The 19,706-nt window shown below is 36.6% G+C and overlaps 1 protein-coding gene across 3 annotated transcripts in view; it reads left to right on the top strand.

Moving 5' to 3' along the window:
- LOC143880197 (palmitoyltransferase AKR1-like) overlaps positions 1-9,943 on the top strand; it is a 75,074-nt gene extending 65,131 nt beyond the window's left edge. Inside the window, exons 1-5 of one of the 3 annotated variants that reach the window (XR_013251578.1) lie at positions 2,123-4,532; positions 8,693-8,868; positions 9,050-9,109; positions 9,213-9,264; positions 9,374-9,386. Coding sequence is in view for 1 of the 3 variants with exons in the window: in XM_077383007.1 (XP_077239122.1) it covers positions 9,050-9,109; positions 9,213-9,264; positions 9,374-9,462 (201 nt within the window). In the remaining 2 variants the exon portion in view is untranslated. Of the gene's footprint in view, positions 1-2,122; positions 4,533-8,692; positions 8,869-9,049; positions 9,110-9,212; positions 9,265-9,373 lie in introns of those variants that run through there. The other 2 variants (XM_077383007.1, XR_013251579.1) reach the window with 2 other exon arrangements.
- Positions 9,944-19,706: the final 9,763 nt, after the last annotated feature.

The raw sequence follows: 19,706 nt of genomic DNA, 5'->3' as shown, positions 1-19,706 counted from the left end.
ATGAATTTACTTTCTGAATATGGGTTTCCCTGAAATTTTTCTTTACTTGCATCATTCAAATTTTTTACTTAGTTTCTTTTTGTGAATCATTTACATGCATTTTCTTTTCTCTACAATTTTTGGACACATTTTTTAACTTAACATTTACCTTTTTTTTCCCGTGCATCGCACGGGTCTACAACTAGTATACTATATAGCAGAAGAGAAAAGAAGAGAATTTTTTGAAAATCTATGAGAATTGCACATCACTTTTTTTAACAAATGCACCCATTCAACTCACATATTTTCATTCCTACCCCCTCCTTTATGCTTTTTAACGAAGGCACCCATTAAAGCCATATAATTTCAATCTTACCCCCCTCCTTTATGGTTTTTTAATAAACAGTCTATAGGGTGATCTTAACCATCCGATTTAACAGGAATTATGGAAACCTCTATAGATAGGAGGGCTAGGATCAGCCTATGGAAATGATTTGTGGGGCACAACCTATTTATGTTGTGTTCCATCACATGGACGGTTTGGATCAACCTATGATGCGGTCTGTACATTTCTTTGTCGGTCCGTGCATCGCATGGAGTTTTTTGCTAGTATATATATTGCTAGTATATGAGAACAGAGTTCCTAAGGTGTCACCTCATATAGCATATATGAGGTGGCACTTAAAAACATAAGGGGCCCACTTTGTTTGGATGATCCAAAGTATTCATTTGATAGGCCCTCACTTAGATAGGATGTGCCCAAAAAATCAACTTCATAGGATCATCCTAACCCTTCCATTTGTGGAGGTTGAAATGGATGGGTATAAACCTCCATAAATCTGCCCATTTTTAACCTCCATAAATGGAAGGGTTAGGATGATCCTATGGACCTGATTTTTTGTAGGCACCATATCCATTTAAGGGCCTTTCAAATGAGTGGTTTGGAACGCCCAAAAAATGTGGGCCCTTTATGTTTTGTGAGCGCCACCTCATATAAGCTATATGAGGTGACACCTTAGGAACTCTATTCTCATATATATATATATATATATATATATATATATATATATATATATATATATATATATATATATATATATATATATATATATATATATATATATATATATATATAGAGAGAGAGAGAGAGAGAGAGAGAGAGAGAGAGAGAGGAGTTCTTACTCCCCGGAGTAGATAACTCATCTACTCTGTGGGCTTAAAATACAGTGGGGGCACATTGTTTGGGTGATCCAAAGCATTCATTTGATGGGCCCTCACATAGATAGGGTGTGCCCGAAAAATCGGCTCAATATCCTAAGGCTTCGATTTGTGGAGCCTAAAAAGGTATATATATATATATATATATATATATATATATATATATATATATATATATATATATATATATATATATATAGAGAGAGAGAGAGAGAGAGAGAGAGAGAGAGAGAGAGAGAGAGAGGTGTACCTACACGATCGTGTAGATAACTTATTTACTCCGTCAGCCAGAATCAAAGGGGGCCCACATTGTTTGGATGATCCAAAGCATTAATTCGATAGGCCCTCACATAGATAGGGTGTGCCCAAAAATTAGTTCCTTAGAATCATCCTAACCCTTCGAACTGTGGAGGTAAAAAATGGATAGATTTGTGAAGGTTTATACCCGTCCATTCTAACCTCCACAAATTGAAGGGTTAGGATGATTCTATGGAGCCGATTTTTTGGTCGCACCCTATCTATGTGAGGACCTATCAAGTGAATGCTTTGGATCATCCAAACAATATGGGCCCCCATTGTATTTTGAGCCGACACAGTAGGTAAGTTACCTACGTCTCTCTCTCTCTCTCTCTCTCTCTCTCTCTCTCTCTCTCTATATATATATATATATATATATATATATATATATATATATATATATATATGAGAAAATAGTTTCTACACAAAAGTGTAGATAAGTTATCTACACACTAGCTTAAAATACAGTGGAGGGCATATTGTTTGGGTGATTCAAACAATTCATTTGATTGGCCCTCACATAGATAAGGTGTCGACAAAAAATCAGCTCCATAGGATCATCCCAACCCTACGATTTGTGGAGGTAAAATGGACGTGTATAAACCTTCACAAATCTGTCCATTTTTTGCCTCCACAGTTCGAACTGTTAAGGATGATTCTAAGGAAATCAACCTCCAAGAAAACAACTTCAATGGCCAAATACCTCAAGAAATTGGCGGTCTATTCAGCCTGTGATACCTTAATTTGAGCCAAAAATTTTTTGAAGGGGAAATTCTAGCAAATCTCACCAGCTGTACCCACCTCCGATTCATCGATTTAAAGTACAACAAACTGACGGGGAAAATTCCTATTGAGCTTAGCACTCTGTCAAAGCTCCTCTGGCTGGATCTCCGTGAAAATGACCTGACAGGAAGCATTCCACGTTCACTCGGAAACCTTTCATCCCTAATCAGTATTTATCTAGTTCAAAATCATTTGAAAGGAAGCATCCCGGATGAAATTTCCCGAATTGAGAGCCTAAAAGACTTGGGAGTTTCTTCAAACTAACTATCTGGCACTGTTCCTTCCTCTATTTATAATCTCTCGTCTATAGAGATAATTGCCGTGACGTCAAACCAACTCAACGGGAGCATTCCACCCGACCTAGGGCTTTCTCTTCCTAATCTCAAAACTCTACTTTTAGGAGGTAACCAATTTACCGGACGCTTTCCAATGTCAATATCTAATGCTTCAAGGCTCGAATTTCTTGAATTAGCACAGAACTACTTCCACGGACCGGTGTCTGAAAATCTTGGAAGCCTAAAGAATCTGAACTATCTCTCGTTGTGGGGTAATCATCTGGGAACTGGCAAATTTGATGACTTGAGTTTTATCTCTTCTTTGACCAACTACAGTCATCTAAATACTTTGATCGTACACAATAACAATTTTGGGGGCAGCATTCCTAGTTCCATAGTCAATCTCTCGACTGACACTTCTGATAACATTAGGCACAAACCAAATTTTTGGCAGCATCCCAAGTCATATTGGTAATCTCTTCAACTTACAGGTTTTATCTATCCGTGAAACCTTCCTCACTGGGATTATTCCCACTTCAATTGGGAAGCTTCAAAGCCTTCAAGGATTGGAATTGTCAGCAAATAGTTTATCAGGGCAAATCCCATCGTCCATAGGCAACATTACTGGATTAAACCAACTCTATCTAAAAGAAAACCACCTGCAAGGAATCATACCTTCAACTCTTGGTATACTGTCAATGTCTAGCTATACTGTCAATGGGTCAAAATAACCTTCATGGTACCATACCAAAACAAGTTATCAACATTTCCTCCCTATCAATAGAAGTCAACTTGTCTCGAAATTTTTTGACTGGCTCCCTCCCATTGGAAGTGGGCAGCTTGAAGAATCTAGGGGAATTGGATATTTCTTGGAACAAACTGTCAGGTGAGATCCCAAGTACTCTTGCAAATTGTAAGGGCTTAATTAATCTTTTTATCGAGGGTAACTCCTTTCAAGGAACCATTCATCCTTTTTTGAACGCCTTAACTGCGATTGAAGTGCTTGATCTGTCATCCAATAATTTCTTTGGAAATATTCCAAAGTACCTTGAAGGGTTTCAATTTTTGCAATACATAAACCTGTCATTTAATAACCTCAAGGGTGAAGTACCAAACCAAGGGATCTTTAGAAATGCAAGTGCAATTTCGGTCATCGGAAACCACAATCTTTGTGGTGGCATCCCAGAATTGAAGTTGCCTGCATGCCCCATCCTGGCTAATGAGAAACGAGGCAAATCTTTTGTTTCCAGAGTAATCATCCCAATCATAAGTTCAGTTTTATGTTTGGTTTGCTTACTATGTGTCATTGCTGCTCTCTGCTTGACAAGAAAGTCAAGGAGGAAACCCTCTTCCACTTCTGCAAAGGAGGGTCAATATTTACAGGTTTCTTACTTAGATCTCTTTAAAGCAACAGATGGGTTCTCTTCGGCCAATTTGATAGGCGTGGGAAGTTACGGATCAGTGTATAGGGGAGTTCTTGAGCGAGATAGAAATGTTATTGCTGTGAAGGTACTCAACCTTCAATTACGTGGAGCTGCAAAGAGTTTCATGGATGAATGTGAAGCACTGAGAAACATTCGCCATCGAAATCTTATTAAGATCTTAACTTCTTGCTCGAGTATTGATTTTGAAGGTAATGATTTCAAAGCTCTTGTGTTTGAGTTCATGCCAAATGGTAGTCTAGAAAAGTGGCTGCACCCAAAAGTAGCTCTGGGCAACATCTATTAAGATGTCTAAACTTCTGTAAGAGGCTGAACATTGCAATTGACATTGCTTCAGCACTGGAATATCTTCGCCATCATTGCCATATAGCAATCACTCATTGTGATATAAAGCCAAGTAACATTCTTCTTGATGAAGACATGAATGCTCACTTAGGAGATTTTGGGTTAGCCAGGTTTCTTCCAAGAATTATTGGCAACTCTGAAGATCGAAGCAGCAAGATTCGGTTAAAGGGAACTATTGGGTACATTGCTCCAGGTAAAAATTTTATTGCCTGTCTTCATTTTTTTTTATTTGGTCAGTTTTATGGAATATTTGAAACTTAAAATCGCTTATGTAGCACGAGAAAGCCTAAGGGCCTCTTTGGATACCACTAAAAACCATTTGCATATAATATTGTATGAAAATGATTATAGAGAGTATTATGGTGGTATCCAAAGAGGCCCTTAATCAGAAACTCTCAACCAAAATAGTAAGTTTTTAACTAGCTGTCCTTTTTTTGTCAAAGTGAATATAATTCCAAATGGCCAAAAATATAAGCATTCCATCCATGTGTGAAATGTAGACATGCATATAAAACCAGCAAGTCACATGAAAAATGAGTTACTCTTGTAGTGCTTATGCCTCAAAAAGATGGTTGGGATTGAGGAAAATCCTACCAGATAATTACTCAAAAAAAAGAGACAAGTTTTATCAAAATAATTGGGAAATTCTAAACATAAAAAACAAAATGTTCAAATAATCAGAACATTCACTAACCAAAGTTGCTCAAAAAAAAAAAAACAGAACTTTGCCAGATCAATTAATTGATATGATGGACCCATTTTCCACAAAGATTCACATGTAAAAGGGAGTTGACATTGCAACAAAAACAATAGGAACATTGCCATATGCTATCTGTTATTCAATCGTTATTTATTCCTATATCTGTCTTTGACGCTGCTTAATTAAGTAGAAAGTAAAATGGGTAAAATAATCTTTAAATTATTTTTAGATAATCGATTGGTGATTTTTATAACTATTCATAAATTAATGCCTTTTAAGCTTTATCATAATTTCCCTAAGATATAGGCCTTTTGGATTGTGGGCCATCAATATAAGAAATATGAGAGGTGTTATCCACTTTCTCATTGTTTACTTTCATGACGATTGACTACACATCTCTCTCTCTCTCTCTCTCTCTCTCTCTCTCTCTCTCTCCATTGAACTACTCTTTCAATGCAGACCAGGATCAGATGTGTTAAAAATTGTGCACTAGAAGAAATTCTTGACAATAATAAGTTAAATGTTCGAAATTTCAATAGGAAAACATTCGAGCGCTCCACTACAAGAAACTTATTTGTTTTCTTGCATGTACACGTTTCATGATATAGGATCTCTTGCTTTTTTGTTCAAAACGGATTTCCGTTTTGTTAGTAGTCCTCTTTCTATTATAATGCTATGATTAAAATGTTTTTCTTGAATTGATTTTAACATGTATGAAATTGTACTCTTCATGTCGGCCATCTACTCATTGATTGGAAATAAATATTACCTTTTCTTACATTGAGATAAGTCATTATTCCCGTTTAGCCTATAGTTTGTGATGCCTTATGGCATGTATTTCTTTTAACACTAAAGTCCTTCTTTGATAGTAAGGGTTCTAATCTGAAGATTTCATTCTATTGTCTCTCACTTCTTTGAGAAAAAATTTTCCATTTTGTTTCTAATAATCAGATCTCTTATTTTATTTTTTTAGTTTCTAATTAGCATATTGCTTCCTTTGTCATAAAAAAGCATACCATATGTGTAAAATTGCAAAATATGGAACCGGTTGCCATATCTCCATGGCCAGAGATTTGTATAGTTATGGGATTCTTCTATTAGCGATATTCACTGGAAAGAGCCCCACGAGTGACATGTTTAAGGATGGCCTAACCCTTCGAAAATTTGTTGAGATGGCTTTTCCTGGACAAGTGATGGATATTATAGATCCATTACTTTTAGAAGATGAAGAAGTCAGAGCTACCAATAATATTGGGAATGACAGAGATAAGAAACGTCGATTGCAAGAGTGCTTGGCGTCACTAGTGAGGATTGAAATTGTATGTTCTGCAGAATCATCAAGAGAACGAATGGAGGTGGGAGATGTTGCGAAGGAAATAAATGTGATCAGAGAGCGATATCTTGGTGTTGGAATCCACGGACAAAGACAAAATAGGGCCTTACTACTGGGTGAAGGTTCATCTTACCTCAGCAACTACTAAGAAACTTGATGAAAATGTTTTTTTCTAATAACATGCCAATCTCATTCTTGGCAAATTATGTTTGTGACACCAGCATAAATTTGGTCTTTTGCACTTGAGACTGCCTACCGAACAATTCCAGAGGAGCTGATAGATGCGACCATCTATCTAGTCCTTATATACGTAATAATTGTTTCGTTTTACTATTACTTTTCTTGTATTATGATAGGTTAGAGGCAAGGATTTATTTCCTCCTCTTGTATCTTTTATTCTTATTAATAAAATATAAGGTGTTGCTCAGGTTCCTAGATATATTTTAGGCTAAAAACAGGCTCATTCTTGGTGTTGATTCCTCTAGCTGCGAGGCACCTCTGTTCATGAACCCATTGTTATATCTCTAGTTTCCTCTGTGTTAGGCCTCCTGCATGTCATCCATCCTTGACCTTCAAGATAGCCAACACTCATCCACCTCAGCAAATGACGTAGAAGGAGCTTTCCATCTTGACTTAGCTAATACAGGGTTGTAAGTAAAATTAAGCATACAAGTGTGCTAGTTGCAAAGATTACTCCTCTGCGAGCAACGAATTTGATCTTTCACTAAGCTCATGGAAAGGACATGATTGTAATTATAGTTCGGGATTCCCCACATACACACAGCATATTGTTCCAAGGATTGAAGTTACAATTGCAATTTTTTGTTGTTGGAGTAATTGCATTTCAAAAGAACCTCTCTTTTTGTAATTCGGCTTCTAGGAATTGAAAGACAAATTCAAATATGACAAAAAACAAAAATTCTCACAGTATTCTAAGATTAAACTAGAAAAATTATTGCACATAAGATCTATTTCGTAAATATCTTTTAAATTTCTTCTCACCCAAGAAAAAAAAAATGTAATACTCAAAGGATGAGGAATGAAGTTCCCCTCCATATAAATGTATTCCTCTTCACAGTACGTTTTTCTAGGAAGGCTAAGAGATCGGTCCAAAGCACTCCAGTCTCAAACATAATTGGAAAATCCAATGGAACGATGACATATTGTACCAATTTCAAGGTTGAAAATTGTAAATATATCTTCAACCAATTAAAAATTAATCAGATCTTTTTAATTTTTTGGTAGTCAACAGATCTTCTCTACCACATTATAGGGACCATTGATTTGTAGAGATAGCTTCAATGCTCTTAACAGCAACGTAGGTCTGTAAGTATGATGGAAATTAGAAATACACCATGTGTTCAATCTAAAAATGGTGCTTTGATCAATGTTTTTCAACTACATTCTTAATTTGAGTTACATCTATGTCAGATTATAGGCAATAAAAAATCAGCCTCTTTATGTAGTGTCGGTAAATCCTTTATCGGTGGATATATTGTATGGCAATTATGACCGCCGCTATCAAACTTTTTAAATTGTAGGAGTCATATGAGTATGCTTATCTTTTCTTTTTCTCATTTGTATGAAGTTGGTACTAACTTGCGGGCCAAAACATGAATTTTTTTCTCCCAAGAATATTAGTTTCCCTAGTGTTGAGAGATGAGGGGAGGGTGAGAAATGTAAAAAAACATGGAAAAAATAAATTGCATTTTTCAACAGAGTTTTTATTTTCTTGTTTTTCATCCTTTTTTCACCCTCTCCTCACTCGGTCCCTCTCTAGACTGTCTCACATCCTCTCTCACCACTTCGTAAGCTAATATTCTTTGGTTTATGGTTGGTGAACATGGCCTAAGGCTATGATTGAGATGATAACTCCAGGAAGGAGACGCCATGGTATATAAGTTATTATTAGCAGGATTTAAAGGATCTCATTACTAAGATTAAGATCAAGCTGAGGTTTACCTACCAATATAGAGAAGACAATCAAGTAGTGGAATTCTCTTGCTAATTTCGGCTGTGATATGAAATATAATCAAGTCTTTCAGGAAAGGAAAGGCCTTCCTAGTCCTACAAAGGGTGCTTTAAGGTTTGTTGTATGGGAATTTCTAATATTCTGTCCAACTGATTCCTTTCTTGCTTTTTTGGGTTTTGAGGGAAGGTGACATGTTCTCGTCTTATCTTTCCTTAGTATCAATAAAATTTAAGGTGTCAGCATGGGTTCCTTGTTACATTCCAGATTAAAAAACAATCACATATTTGCAGTGAAGTTAAATCCGCACAACCATGATTTGATATTGTGATTATTCACTTTGGTTTACAGTTCTCTGATTGGCTGCTGAGAGCATTTTGGGAATGGTAATAGCCTTTGACGGCTGGTTGAAATGTGTTTTACAAGGTGACTTGTCCCATTATCGGAACATGGTCGTGCAGATATCAGTCTCCTAAATCTTTCCTGGGTATCATGTGGGTTGGAAGTTGATTTAGTTATACAACAAGGTTATTTCTTTTAGATGCTTCTTGAATCCTGTTCACTTTGTTTAATTTTTTCTGCTTATGTTGTTAACTTTGTTTAATTTCTCCTGCTTATGTTTATTTGAGAATGAAACATTGCCAAACAAGTGATAGCCATGATACTTCATCAGATTATCTAACAGAGTAATTTATAATGGCTTGCTAGGTTGTGTTCTTGATATGGCATATTTATTGTGTCTGTTTCAACATAAAAACCGATGAGTGGGTAGGTTCTTAAAGCAATTATTTTACTGATTTTCGTAGCTGTGCTTGGTTCTCTTTATCTTGCTCCCAACATTTATATGTGTATAACCCATTTGATTATTCAGATAAACTGGAAGAAATATCCAGAGTTCCAACTCATTGTTCAGTCTCAACCAGGTAAAATACATATATCAGCACAAGAACTATTGAACCTAAGATGTCGTTTGAGTTTCTTTCCGATATGTTTCTAACAATATTCATGAGTCCTTCCAATGTACTTTTTCAGGGCAACCTATACCAGAAATGAGATATAGAAACCCATATCATAAGGGTATCATAAGCAACACTAAGGAGTTCTTAAAAATGGAGGAATAGGCCCATTCTACGATTGAGTTTTCAGAGCTCAGAAGACTTGGGTTCAATGCACGGTCCCTTTCTACTAACAACAATCTGCTCAAGTCAAGGCCCGAGCTGAATTCAAAGTAGGGTTTGGTCACTGGTTTATCCACTAAGATGTGCGCTAAGGAGATAGGCCAGTAATTATTTGCAATATTAGGCTAGCAGCTCGGAGAGTGTTTTGGAGTCTCCAGCTTTCGCCATTCCTAAAAAAGATTGGAGTGTTTTGGAATTGACAGGGCAGATTGGTACGAGTTCTTCAATGACACAGTCATTGGATTCTCAGAAGCCACAAGACAGAACTCCAGGTTACCAAATGTAAAGTGACTCAAACCATGTGGTTACTGTCTCCTAATTCACGATATATGTATATATGGCCAAATGGAAAACTCTAGTGACTCAACCATGTGGTAACTCTTTCTTAATTCACAATATATTTGTATGTATATGTGTGCGTGCATGCATGCGTATTTCTCAGCTTGATGAACCACACCTCTGGTGTGAAATTTTTTTGTCTTTTCTAGTCAACAGTCTTCATCTGATATTGAAATTTTCCTAGTTTTGAATCTGTGGAGATCATCTGTACGCGAACTGTAAACTTTTTTTCTTAACCCAAAGGAAGATCCTTATGAAGAAACATAATTATATAGTCGTTCACAAAATCCAATCTTTCCCGGCAGAAAGTTCCCCTTTCGGCTCCAAATGCCTTTGTTCATATCCTCACAATCTTGCCTTGATCCTCTAAAGCATAAATTATACATTTCCTAGTTTCCATTAGTAGTTGCTTGTAAGATTTCTCATTGGCAGAATTCAGATTCTGTTTTTCGACATAAAGCGTTTGACAATTCAAAATAAAGACTTGCTTTCGTAACATTTCAGAAGCCGTTTATTCTTAAATCTTTTCAATTTAGAACATTCCTATATTCAAAACTCATCACTCCATATTTTTTTATCATTTGTGGTGATTAAATCTTTTCAATTTAAAACATTTCCATATGCAAAAGTCATCACTCCATTTTTTTTTTATTGTTCACGGTGTTTAACACTTATTTGATTGATGGCACCCTGCATCTCCAATAAGACCGTTCTTTGTCATTAAAAAAGACACTTTAAAAATTCCTTATTTCATGTTGAGAAACCTACATCTTGCAACTCAAAATTCCTTGATTTTTAACCTCCATTTCCCATATCCTTTTTTCATATCTTGATCTTCAATTTCATTAGTATTTAAGCTCAAAAGCTCCACCATCTTCCCTCCAAAATTTTATCTTGGACTCAAAAGCTTCACTATCTTACCCTCCAAAAATTTATCACCTCCATAAAACAACCTGCATTGGAACTCCATAACACCATCTTCTCCCCAAATTCCATGTCTCAACCTCTGTAGCCATGCTTAGTTATTAGATGCCTCCTTATCTCTCAATCTCCGTAGTCATGCTCGATTTTTAGATTCCTTCTTGTTTCTTCTATATTTTTTGGACATTGAACATGGGACCTGGACAGTAGGTGGCTTGACGATTTCAACTGTTGGCTGGGATTTGTGTCTCAAAGGTTGTTGAGAATGGTAATGAACTTAAAGCCAGTTCATGGTGATGTAGCTGAAAGTCTGTCTTACAAGATCATGGATGTGATATTATCCATGATCTTGTACCGGTGACTAAAGGCGATGATCACACATTTTAGCGGATTCATCACTAGTCAATTAGTTTTAGACCAACAAGTAGATGATCAAGGTAAGGAAGAAATACAATATGACAGATTCAAAGCAAGAGGATAGGTGACCAACAAGCAGATGATCAAGGTAAGGACGAAATACAAGATGACAGATTCAAAGCCAGAGGATAGGCCCTCATCAGACTTGAGAGTTTTAAGTATATGGACGTTTTACGACATCAACTGCTCACACTAATGTTTCAGCAAATGGTCACTGTCCGAGTGACGGGAACTCAATGCTTAGGTTCGGCTGGACTGGGATCACTTTCAATTATATAAAGAGAGAAGAGTACAATGCCCACGATGCCCTTAGGCATCAACACACACGTACTTCTAACACTCAACCCGTTGAGATCTTTTACCCATTGGAGCGTATATTATTGTAGGTATGTAATAAAAGTCTTTTGATACTTATAATTTGTTTATTTCATTCCTCGTGCAAAGGGGAATTTTGTTTATTTTGCTCTAATTTTGTCATGTTCTCAGCAAATTTATCGGACTTGGCCTTTTCTTGGAAGAACTCTATACCAGGTTTGATGCTTCATAGTATCATCAGTTCACGGTGGAGTAAACGGCAGTAAGCTAGACTTGTGGCTGCCGGTTGAATCAATGAATTTGATCATTTCCTCATCACACGTGTGGGGTCTGAAAAATGGTGATTTGGAAAGAATTTAACAGCCACTGCCTTTTTAGCATTTCTCTTGAGGAAATTCACTACAAACCTACATGTAACCTATTCATCATATTGAGCAACATCTGTCTAACCTTTTATGTTTTCTTTGAAGTTTCTTGTTCAACCTTCTACTATTTATTACTATTCTCTGTTAAAGGGCAAACAAATGTCCCCAGCTTAAGGCTTTGGACTTTGCAGTTTGATGAAAATTTTGGTTGGAAGATGAGGAGAGAAATATTAGCACCACAAGGGCACCACCTAAGAAAAAAAAAAGTAATGATGTTCCAAATGTGTCTGGGAGTCAGTGGAGTTTGAATACAATATTGGCAACCAAATATGGAATCGGCATTCATTGGCATTTGAAATTCCAATGAGTGCAGAGCGTTTGTGCACCCAAACAGGGCAAACATGACTTCAAGTATATACCAAGCTTCTATATATTGATAACTAGTGGGACCCGTGCGATGCATGGGGCAATACTATGAAAAATAAGGCATAATTTACCCAAGAGTAACATCAAATGTAGACAACTCAGTCAAGATCATAAGCCAATCACCTGAAAGGATTAGCAAACATCAAAGGAGAGGATTAATTAATGGTTAACAAAATCAAAGAAAATTACACCCATTCAGTGGAAATTCCATTGTTGATCCACACAATGGACAGTCCACATACTGGAGTTCTCATGCAATAATACAAAGACACTCAACATACCAACAGGTAGGATGATAGGATGACCGAATTCAAAAAACAAAGCCTCCATAGCAACAAAAAACCCTTCAACAACAAACCTTATTATATCAACTTGTTTGGACCCTATGGGGTGACCTTGAATGCCTCATAATGGGATTTTTTAAGGGTTTATATTTATACAATCTAACCGTAAATGACTTGACTTTGAATCTTCCATTTGATCTTCAATCTTCAAGTCATCCTCTTCTTCATGGATCTATTCTTCCCCTTGGCTTCCTTGATCCTCATGACTGCTTCAAGCCTTGATCCAGATTAATTTTGATCTTCAACTTGAACAGAAAATTCATTAGTATAATGAATCAAGTTGTGTTTGGAATCATCAAAACAAGATTAGAAGATTTGCCAATAAGCTCCCCCTAAATTTATGTTTTAAAGCAATCAAAGCATGTTATTTAAAAACCTTATTTTAAAAACATGACTACCAACTTCTCACCCCCTTCGTCATCAACAAAAAGAAGGGGATAAAGAGAATATCAAAATTTATGGGGTTTAAGATATGCAAATTGAAACTCCCCCTTAGTCAAGAAATTATTTAAAAATAAAACTGCCCCTTTTAATTTAAAAATGCAATTTAGAGGGGTTAAAATGCAAGTGTGACAACCCAAGAGGGAAGGGGGGTGAATTGGCTCTTTAAAAAAATCTTGGCTTAATTAGGTGGATTATTAAAATTAATTTACTAATTAAGCAACTATTAGTCTAACCCTTGTTCGAATAAGCATGATGATAAAAGCTAGGGTTTAGATATTACTTTAATCTTTATATGCCCTAACCCTTGTTCAATAAAACATAAACATAAGTGAGGTTAGAGATTACCAATCACCACAAGTGCAAGAGAAGAAGGAGAGAAAGCACACCACAAGAACACAGAATTTTTATAGTGGTTCGGTCTATCACAAGACCTACTCCACTCTTCCAAGTTTTCCTCCTTGGGGACTCCACTAAAAGATGAGATTCTTCAATGGCGAATCTCCAAGCCGTAAACCACTTTCTCCAACTCCAAAGGGGACACACCCTTTCTGCACGAAGCCTTGCGAGGGGACACTCTCTCTTACAATGGATTCTCCTTTCTTAACGGGCCGAATCGGAGACCCTCAAATACAAATGAAGAAAATAAAAAATAGAACTCTCTCTTTGCCTCTTGATAGGCGGATTACAAACAATGTAGCTCACAAACTCTCCAAAGATAGAAAATGTAAAAGCCTAATGGAGATCCTCTTGATAGAATGTAAAAATACAGGTTCAAAGAGGTTAAACTTTTGATATGAAAGTTTTTGCTCAAAAGGATGGGATTTAATCTTTCAAAAGGTTCAAAAGCTTGGTTAGAAAGGTTTGGATAGTGCATATATAGCCCATAAGGAAATATGACCGTTTGGGGGTAAAACTGTAAAAAAACTGGGTTAAAAAAGTCAAGCTCTGCAAGCCCCAACGGCTAGTTTTCCAGGCCACAGCGGTCGACCGAGGTACGACGGTCACCCGCCCTTATCAGGCTCTCTTTTTTATTTTCAAAAATCAAACCGTCGTAGTTGACCGGCCCATGGCGGTCGCCCGGCGAGGGCAATATGTTTAAATTAAATTTCCGCTCAAAACACTGTCCGCGGTCGACCGACCCATGGTGGTCGCCCGCCCCAAACCATGTCAGAATGATTCTATTTCAACAGAATCATTTCCGCGGTCGCCAGGCTCATCCCGGTCGACCGGCCCACTATTGAAAGACAAGTGCTGGATTTCCAGCCTTGCTTCCGGGGTCACCCGATACACCCCGGTCGACCGACCCTGTTTGAAAATCTTTTTTAACATTAAAAATTCAAGGGCTTTGGGCTATGGTCTTTGGGCTTTAGTCCTAGGTTTTCAAACACATTTTTGGGTATGTTAATGGTTTCCAAAGATATAAAAAGTTAAGTATGAAAACCATTTAAACCTATTGAAAGTGCATTTAAGATAAAATAAAGAGGACTCCAAATACATTCTAAAAGTGTATACCATTAAGTCTTCTTGGAATGTATTTGCTCCTTAGCACTTCCTTGTACTTCTTCACTTGTGAACGAACTTCTTAAACTTGATTAGGCTCCTGTGACTTCCTCCAATCTTCAATGCATGTTGAAATGTACATGAGGTGTCACCAATGGCTAGTTCATCTCCAAGCTTCTACTTGACACTTGATAGGGGACTTGTGGGGTCTTTATCTCGAGCTTCTTGAGTTGAACATCCTCCAAATGATGATGTCTTCACTGTGAGTGCAAGCTCTTTGATCGTTGTGTGTGTGGATTCGCAAGCTATGTGTTGTGTTGAGTTGTGTAATGGTGATATAACATATCAAATTTCTGTATAGAGCACAACATCTCAAAGCAACACATTAGTCCATTAATGCTAATCAATTTGGGTTTGCTAGCATCAAAACAAGAAGGTAAGGTGAATGATTGAACCCATGGGAACCCTTGGGCTTACAGGAGTTTTTAAAATATATTTGCGAAGGTCATAGGATATCACGTTGAGGTTGAATCTTAGGCTAAAATCAAAACTATTGAAATGATTTTAAAAATTCATTCCAATCTTATTTCCAAAAGATATATATCCACTCAAGCACAAGGCCCTAAAACTATTTTGAAGAACAAAAAACAAGATCAAGTTGGGGAATATGGATCCCACAAGGTCCTGGGTCCAAGAGATTTTGTTTTACATAATAATTCCTTTTCTATACAAATTGGGCTTGTTATTATGTAAAAATATAAATTTACAACTAAATTTATAATGTCGCAACCTACGACAATAATTACATTTAACTAAGAATGTAGGAGGACCATTGTGACAATCACTACAAGAATAATTAAGTTTGCAAAGATTATTATTTTCTTGTAACTTTTGGTTTTTCAAAACTAATTTTTCATATCCTGTCTTCATCTCGACAATTTTTTCTTTCAAACATTTTATTTTATGAGATGAATCAATTTCCCATTTTTTAATTTTCTTTTACCAAAACTTTACATTTTTTAATCATGTTTATGCTTTCCTTTGTCAAGTTTTCATTAACTTGAATCAAATCATTATTTTCGGACCAGATAAACTCAATCTCGTTTTTCAAAATTTTTGCTTCATTTGTCAGATTAGAAATTGAATTTTTGAGGTTCTTATTTTTCATTAAAAGGTTTTTTGAAACATCATACAATCCATCATAAGAAATCTAACTCTGTGCATTTGAGTTATCATAGTCAACTAATTCAAAGAGACATGCATTGTTATTATAAAGGTTTTTAGGAGAAATACAAATCACTTTGGCATTTTTGCAAGTTGAAATTTTCTCAAAAATATTTGGAGGCAAGTGTAGACACCCAATTTTGTTAAGGTGGAACAAATGATAGGTTGTTGCGAGGAAGAGTCTCATGACGAGTCCCAGAGCACCTGTAGTCTTTCTCTCAATCTCTCTCAGGTTATGAAACTAGGAAGATTTTTTTTTAAGAAAAGAACTTTACCCCGGAGGTGAAACAAAAGCCCGTCTTTACACGGTATCCCACCTTTCACGGCACATCCAAAAAGTCTGTTTTCACATGGCCTTTCAACCGAGAAGTTAGCTTTGAGTAAAAAATATTCATTTTTACCCAAAAATACTTTGTGTTCTGAAAACCATCGATATTAGGTTCATTGGAATCTTCTCGGAACTAGAAATCCAATGGATTTGACCGTGTACGATTCGGAGTCCAAACAGAGGAGTTACGGTCCGCTGAAACTCCCCAAAAACCCATCAAAAGAGACGAATAATCATGTTTTTCGAAGCCAAAAAGTCAAAAAATCACATTTTTCAAAATGTTACCGGCCTGACATTAACATGTCAGGTCCATTTTCGTACTTTGCGAAAATGGATTTCCTCCAATTTCGCAGAGTCCAAAAATTTAGCACTCTTTGCGAATTCATGGCTCGAACCCCTATAAATAGGGGGTAAGAGTAAAAATCAGATTTTAGTTTTTAACTATTCTCTGGTTTTAGTTTTTAAAACTTTTGGTTATTCCCCCTCTAGTTTTTCAGTTCAAAAACCCTTCTAAATATAAGAAAACCCTAGTTTCTTAGCTTTAGAAGAGAGAAAGTAGAGAAATTCTTAAGTTGCTTACACTAGGCGTCGGCACTTTGCCGAATTTTTGAAGACTCGGAGCGACATCCTTCAAATAGAGTCGTTATTTTGTCGAATTTCGCAGAACTACTAGCTATTTTTCCATAATAGCATCGTTGTTCTGCCGAAATCTAGGCAAACCCGAAGTCCCTTCATCCAAATAGCGTCATTGTGCTGCTGAATTTAGGAGAACGTGAGGCCCTGTTGTCTAAATAGCACCGTTGTTCTGCCGAAATCTTGGCAAACCCGAAGCCCCTTCGCCCAAATAGCGTCGTTATGCTGCTGAATTTCGAAGAACATGAGGCATTATTGTCTAAATAGCGTCGTTGTTCTGCCGAAATCTTGGCCTGAAGCCCCTTCATACAAATAGCATCGTTGTGCTGCTGAATTTTGGAGAACGCGAGGCCCTACTGTCTAAATAGCGCCTTTGTTCTGCCGAAATCTCGGCAAACCCGAATCCTCTTCATCCAAATAGCGCCGTTGTGCTGCTGAATTTCAGAGAACGAGAAGCCCTATTATCTAAATAGCGTTGTTGTTCAGCCAAAATCTCGGCAAACCCGAAACTCCCTCATCCAAGAAGCACCGTTGTTCTGCCGAAATCCCTGCGAATATGAAGTTCTCTCGTCTAATTAGTGCCGTTACGTCGCCAATTTTTAGATAAGATCTCTTGCTCCTCTGGTAAATTTACATTTATTTCTCTGCTTTCTGCATTTATATTACAAAACTCGTTGCAGGGTAGTTATCCTCTCTCCTCTCTGTAAATAGGGCTACATTCCCTCTTCTTATCCCACCACTCTGTCTCCGGCCCTACCATAGACAAACGAGACAGAGACGAGAGCCATGACGCTCCACGGTGTTGGACAAGTGGAGGAATCATAAACCCAGAGTTTCTTTTCCCTTATGTACTGTCTTTTCCGTTTGATTTAGTTAACCTGATTGTGATCAGCTGCGAGATCTTTCGAGACTCATATAGAGCATACGATTTCAATTCAAGATAACTACCTCTTATTTTCTATCTTTTGTAAATTCATTGGTCAACTTAGCAAGTATCAATTTGGTTTTTTTTTTGTTTTCATTTTTAAGCTCTCTTTGGCACTTGGGCTTTTAGTCCACTTGAATTCCCTCCCTATTAATGCTATAGCATGCAGTATTCAATGCCTCTACCCAAATTATCTAGGGACATTGGTTTCATTTAGAATAGTTCTATCCATTTCTTGAATTGTTCTGTTTTTCCTTTCAACTACTCTATTTTGCTGTGGTATTCTTGGTACCGAGAAGTTCCAATTTATGCCATTTTCAGTGCACTATGTTTCAAAGTGAATGTTCTTAAATTCAGTCCCATGGTCACTTCTTATTTGTGATATAGTAATTACTTTCTCAGTTTGAATTCCATTACACAGTTTAAGGAACATTTAAAATGTTTCATTGTTATGTGCTAAAAACATGACCCATGCCCATCTAGTATAATCATCTACTATCACATACACATACCTCTTTCCACCTAAGCTACTAGTCTTCATTGGTCCAAAAAGGTCCATATGAAGTAGCTAAGAGGGTAGGAGGCGGAGATTATGTTTATGGGTCTAAATGAACTTTTGATTTGTTTACCTAACTGACATGCTCTACATGTGTGATCTTTATTGAACCTTATTCTTGGGTAAAACTTTTACTACTTTAGATGATAGATTAGAAATGAGTTCCATACTAGCACGCCCTAGCCTCGTATACCATAACCAAGAATCTTCATTTATTGCAGTTACGAAAGTTACATTTTTTTCAATTTAAGTTCATCTAACCCTATTGTCTAAACATTCCCATTTCTATGTACAAAGAATTTTATTTTACCGTCATTAGCATATTTAATTATGCATTGGTCAGGTTTAAATACTACTTCAAAACCTTTTCACATAACTGACTAATGCTAATTAAATTATGGGATAAGCCACCAACATAAAGGATATCATGTATGGAGGAAGTGAAGTTACGTATGGTACCTTCAGCAATGGCCTTTCCTTTCTGGTTGTCTCCAAAGGTAACATTCACACCATCTTTGATAGAGAGTGATGCAAATTGGGGGAGACCTCCCGTCATGTGCCTCGAGCATCCACTATCAATGTACCATTTGTCTATCTTTTCATGTCTCTTCAGTCATTCCTACATGAAAGTAATTTGGTTAGGTCTCCTAGGTACGCATATCTTTTCAATCTTGCTTGAATTGGTTTCATTAATTGAATCTTTGGTTTCCACACGAACTTATCATTCTTAGCATAGAAGCAAGCAAATTTATAATGACCTTCTAGTCCACAATTAGTTACATGGTTTTGTTCTCCTAGAGGAGGCTTTTAAAAACTTATTTTCAAGGTTGTTCCATCTAGATTGCCATTTATATCCAATTCCAACTTTTCATGTGACCAATTATGCACATCAATTAGCTTGTTCAAATTTAGTGTACCACTTTCAAATTTGTCAAATGAGGATTTTAAACTATTACTTAATTGATAATTTCTTATTCTTTTTCGTTAACTTCTTTTTTCACGCATAAATCTTTCTTTTCATTACTAAGCTTTTCAATAATCTCATTTAAATCACCAAGTTCAAAGCTAAAATTTTCTTTTTCAACAGGTAAGTATTCATGATCCTTAGTTAATCATACAAATGTTTTAGTAATACTAGCTAATGAATTTCTAAGTGTTATATTCTTAGCTAGTTGTTCTTCAAGTTGTTCATGTAATTTTTGAAAACCATCAAACAATTCATCAAATGTAAAACCAACATTATCTACTAAGCTTGCCTCATTGCAATCTTCTTCTCTTTTAGAGAATTCACTGTCTTCAGCCTCGTCCCATGTGGCTGCCATTCCTTTCTTCTCTTTCCTCTTGAAACTTTCATTTGAGATGGTCACCTTGTTGAGTGGACACTTAGGTCTAGTGTGTCCCACCTTCTTACATTTGAAGAACCTTGGTTGATCTTCAACTTCTTCTTTCT

This window comes from Tasmannia lanceolata, unplaced genomic scaffold, assembly GCF_043159265.1.
Source record: "Tasmannia lanceolata isolate RefF3 unplaced genomic scaffold, GAP_Taslan_0.1 ptg000006l, whole genome shotgun sequence".
Taxonomy (NCBI): domain Eukaryota; kingdom Viridiplantae; phylum Streptophyta; class Magnoliopsida; order Canellales; family Winteraceae; genus Tasmannia; species Tasmannia lanceolata.
The sequence above is the reverse complement of the archived record's forward strand: the minus strand, read 5'-3'. Positions and strand labels throughout refer to the sequence as shown.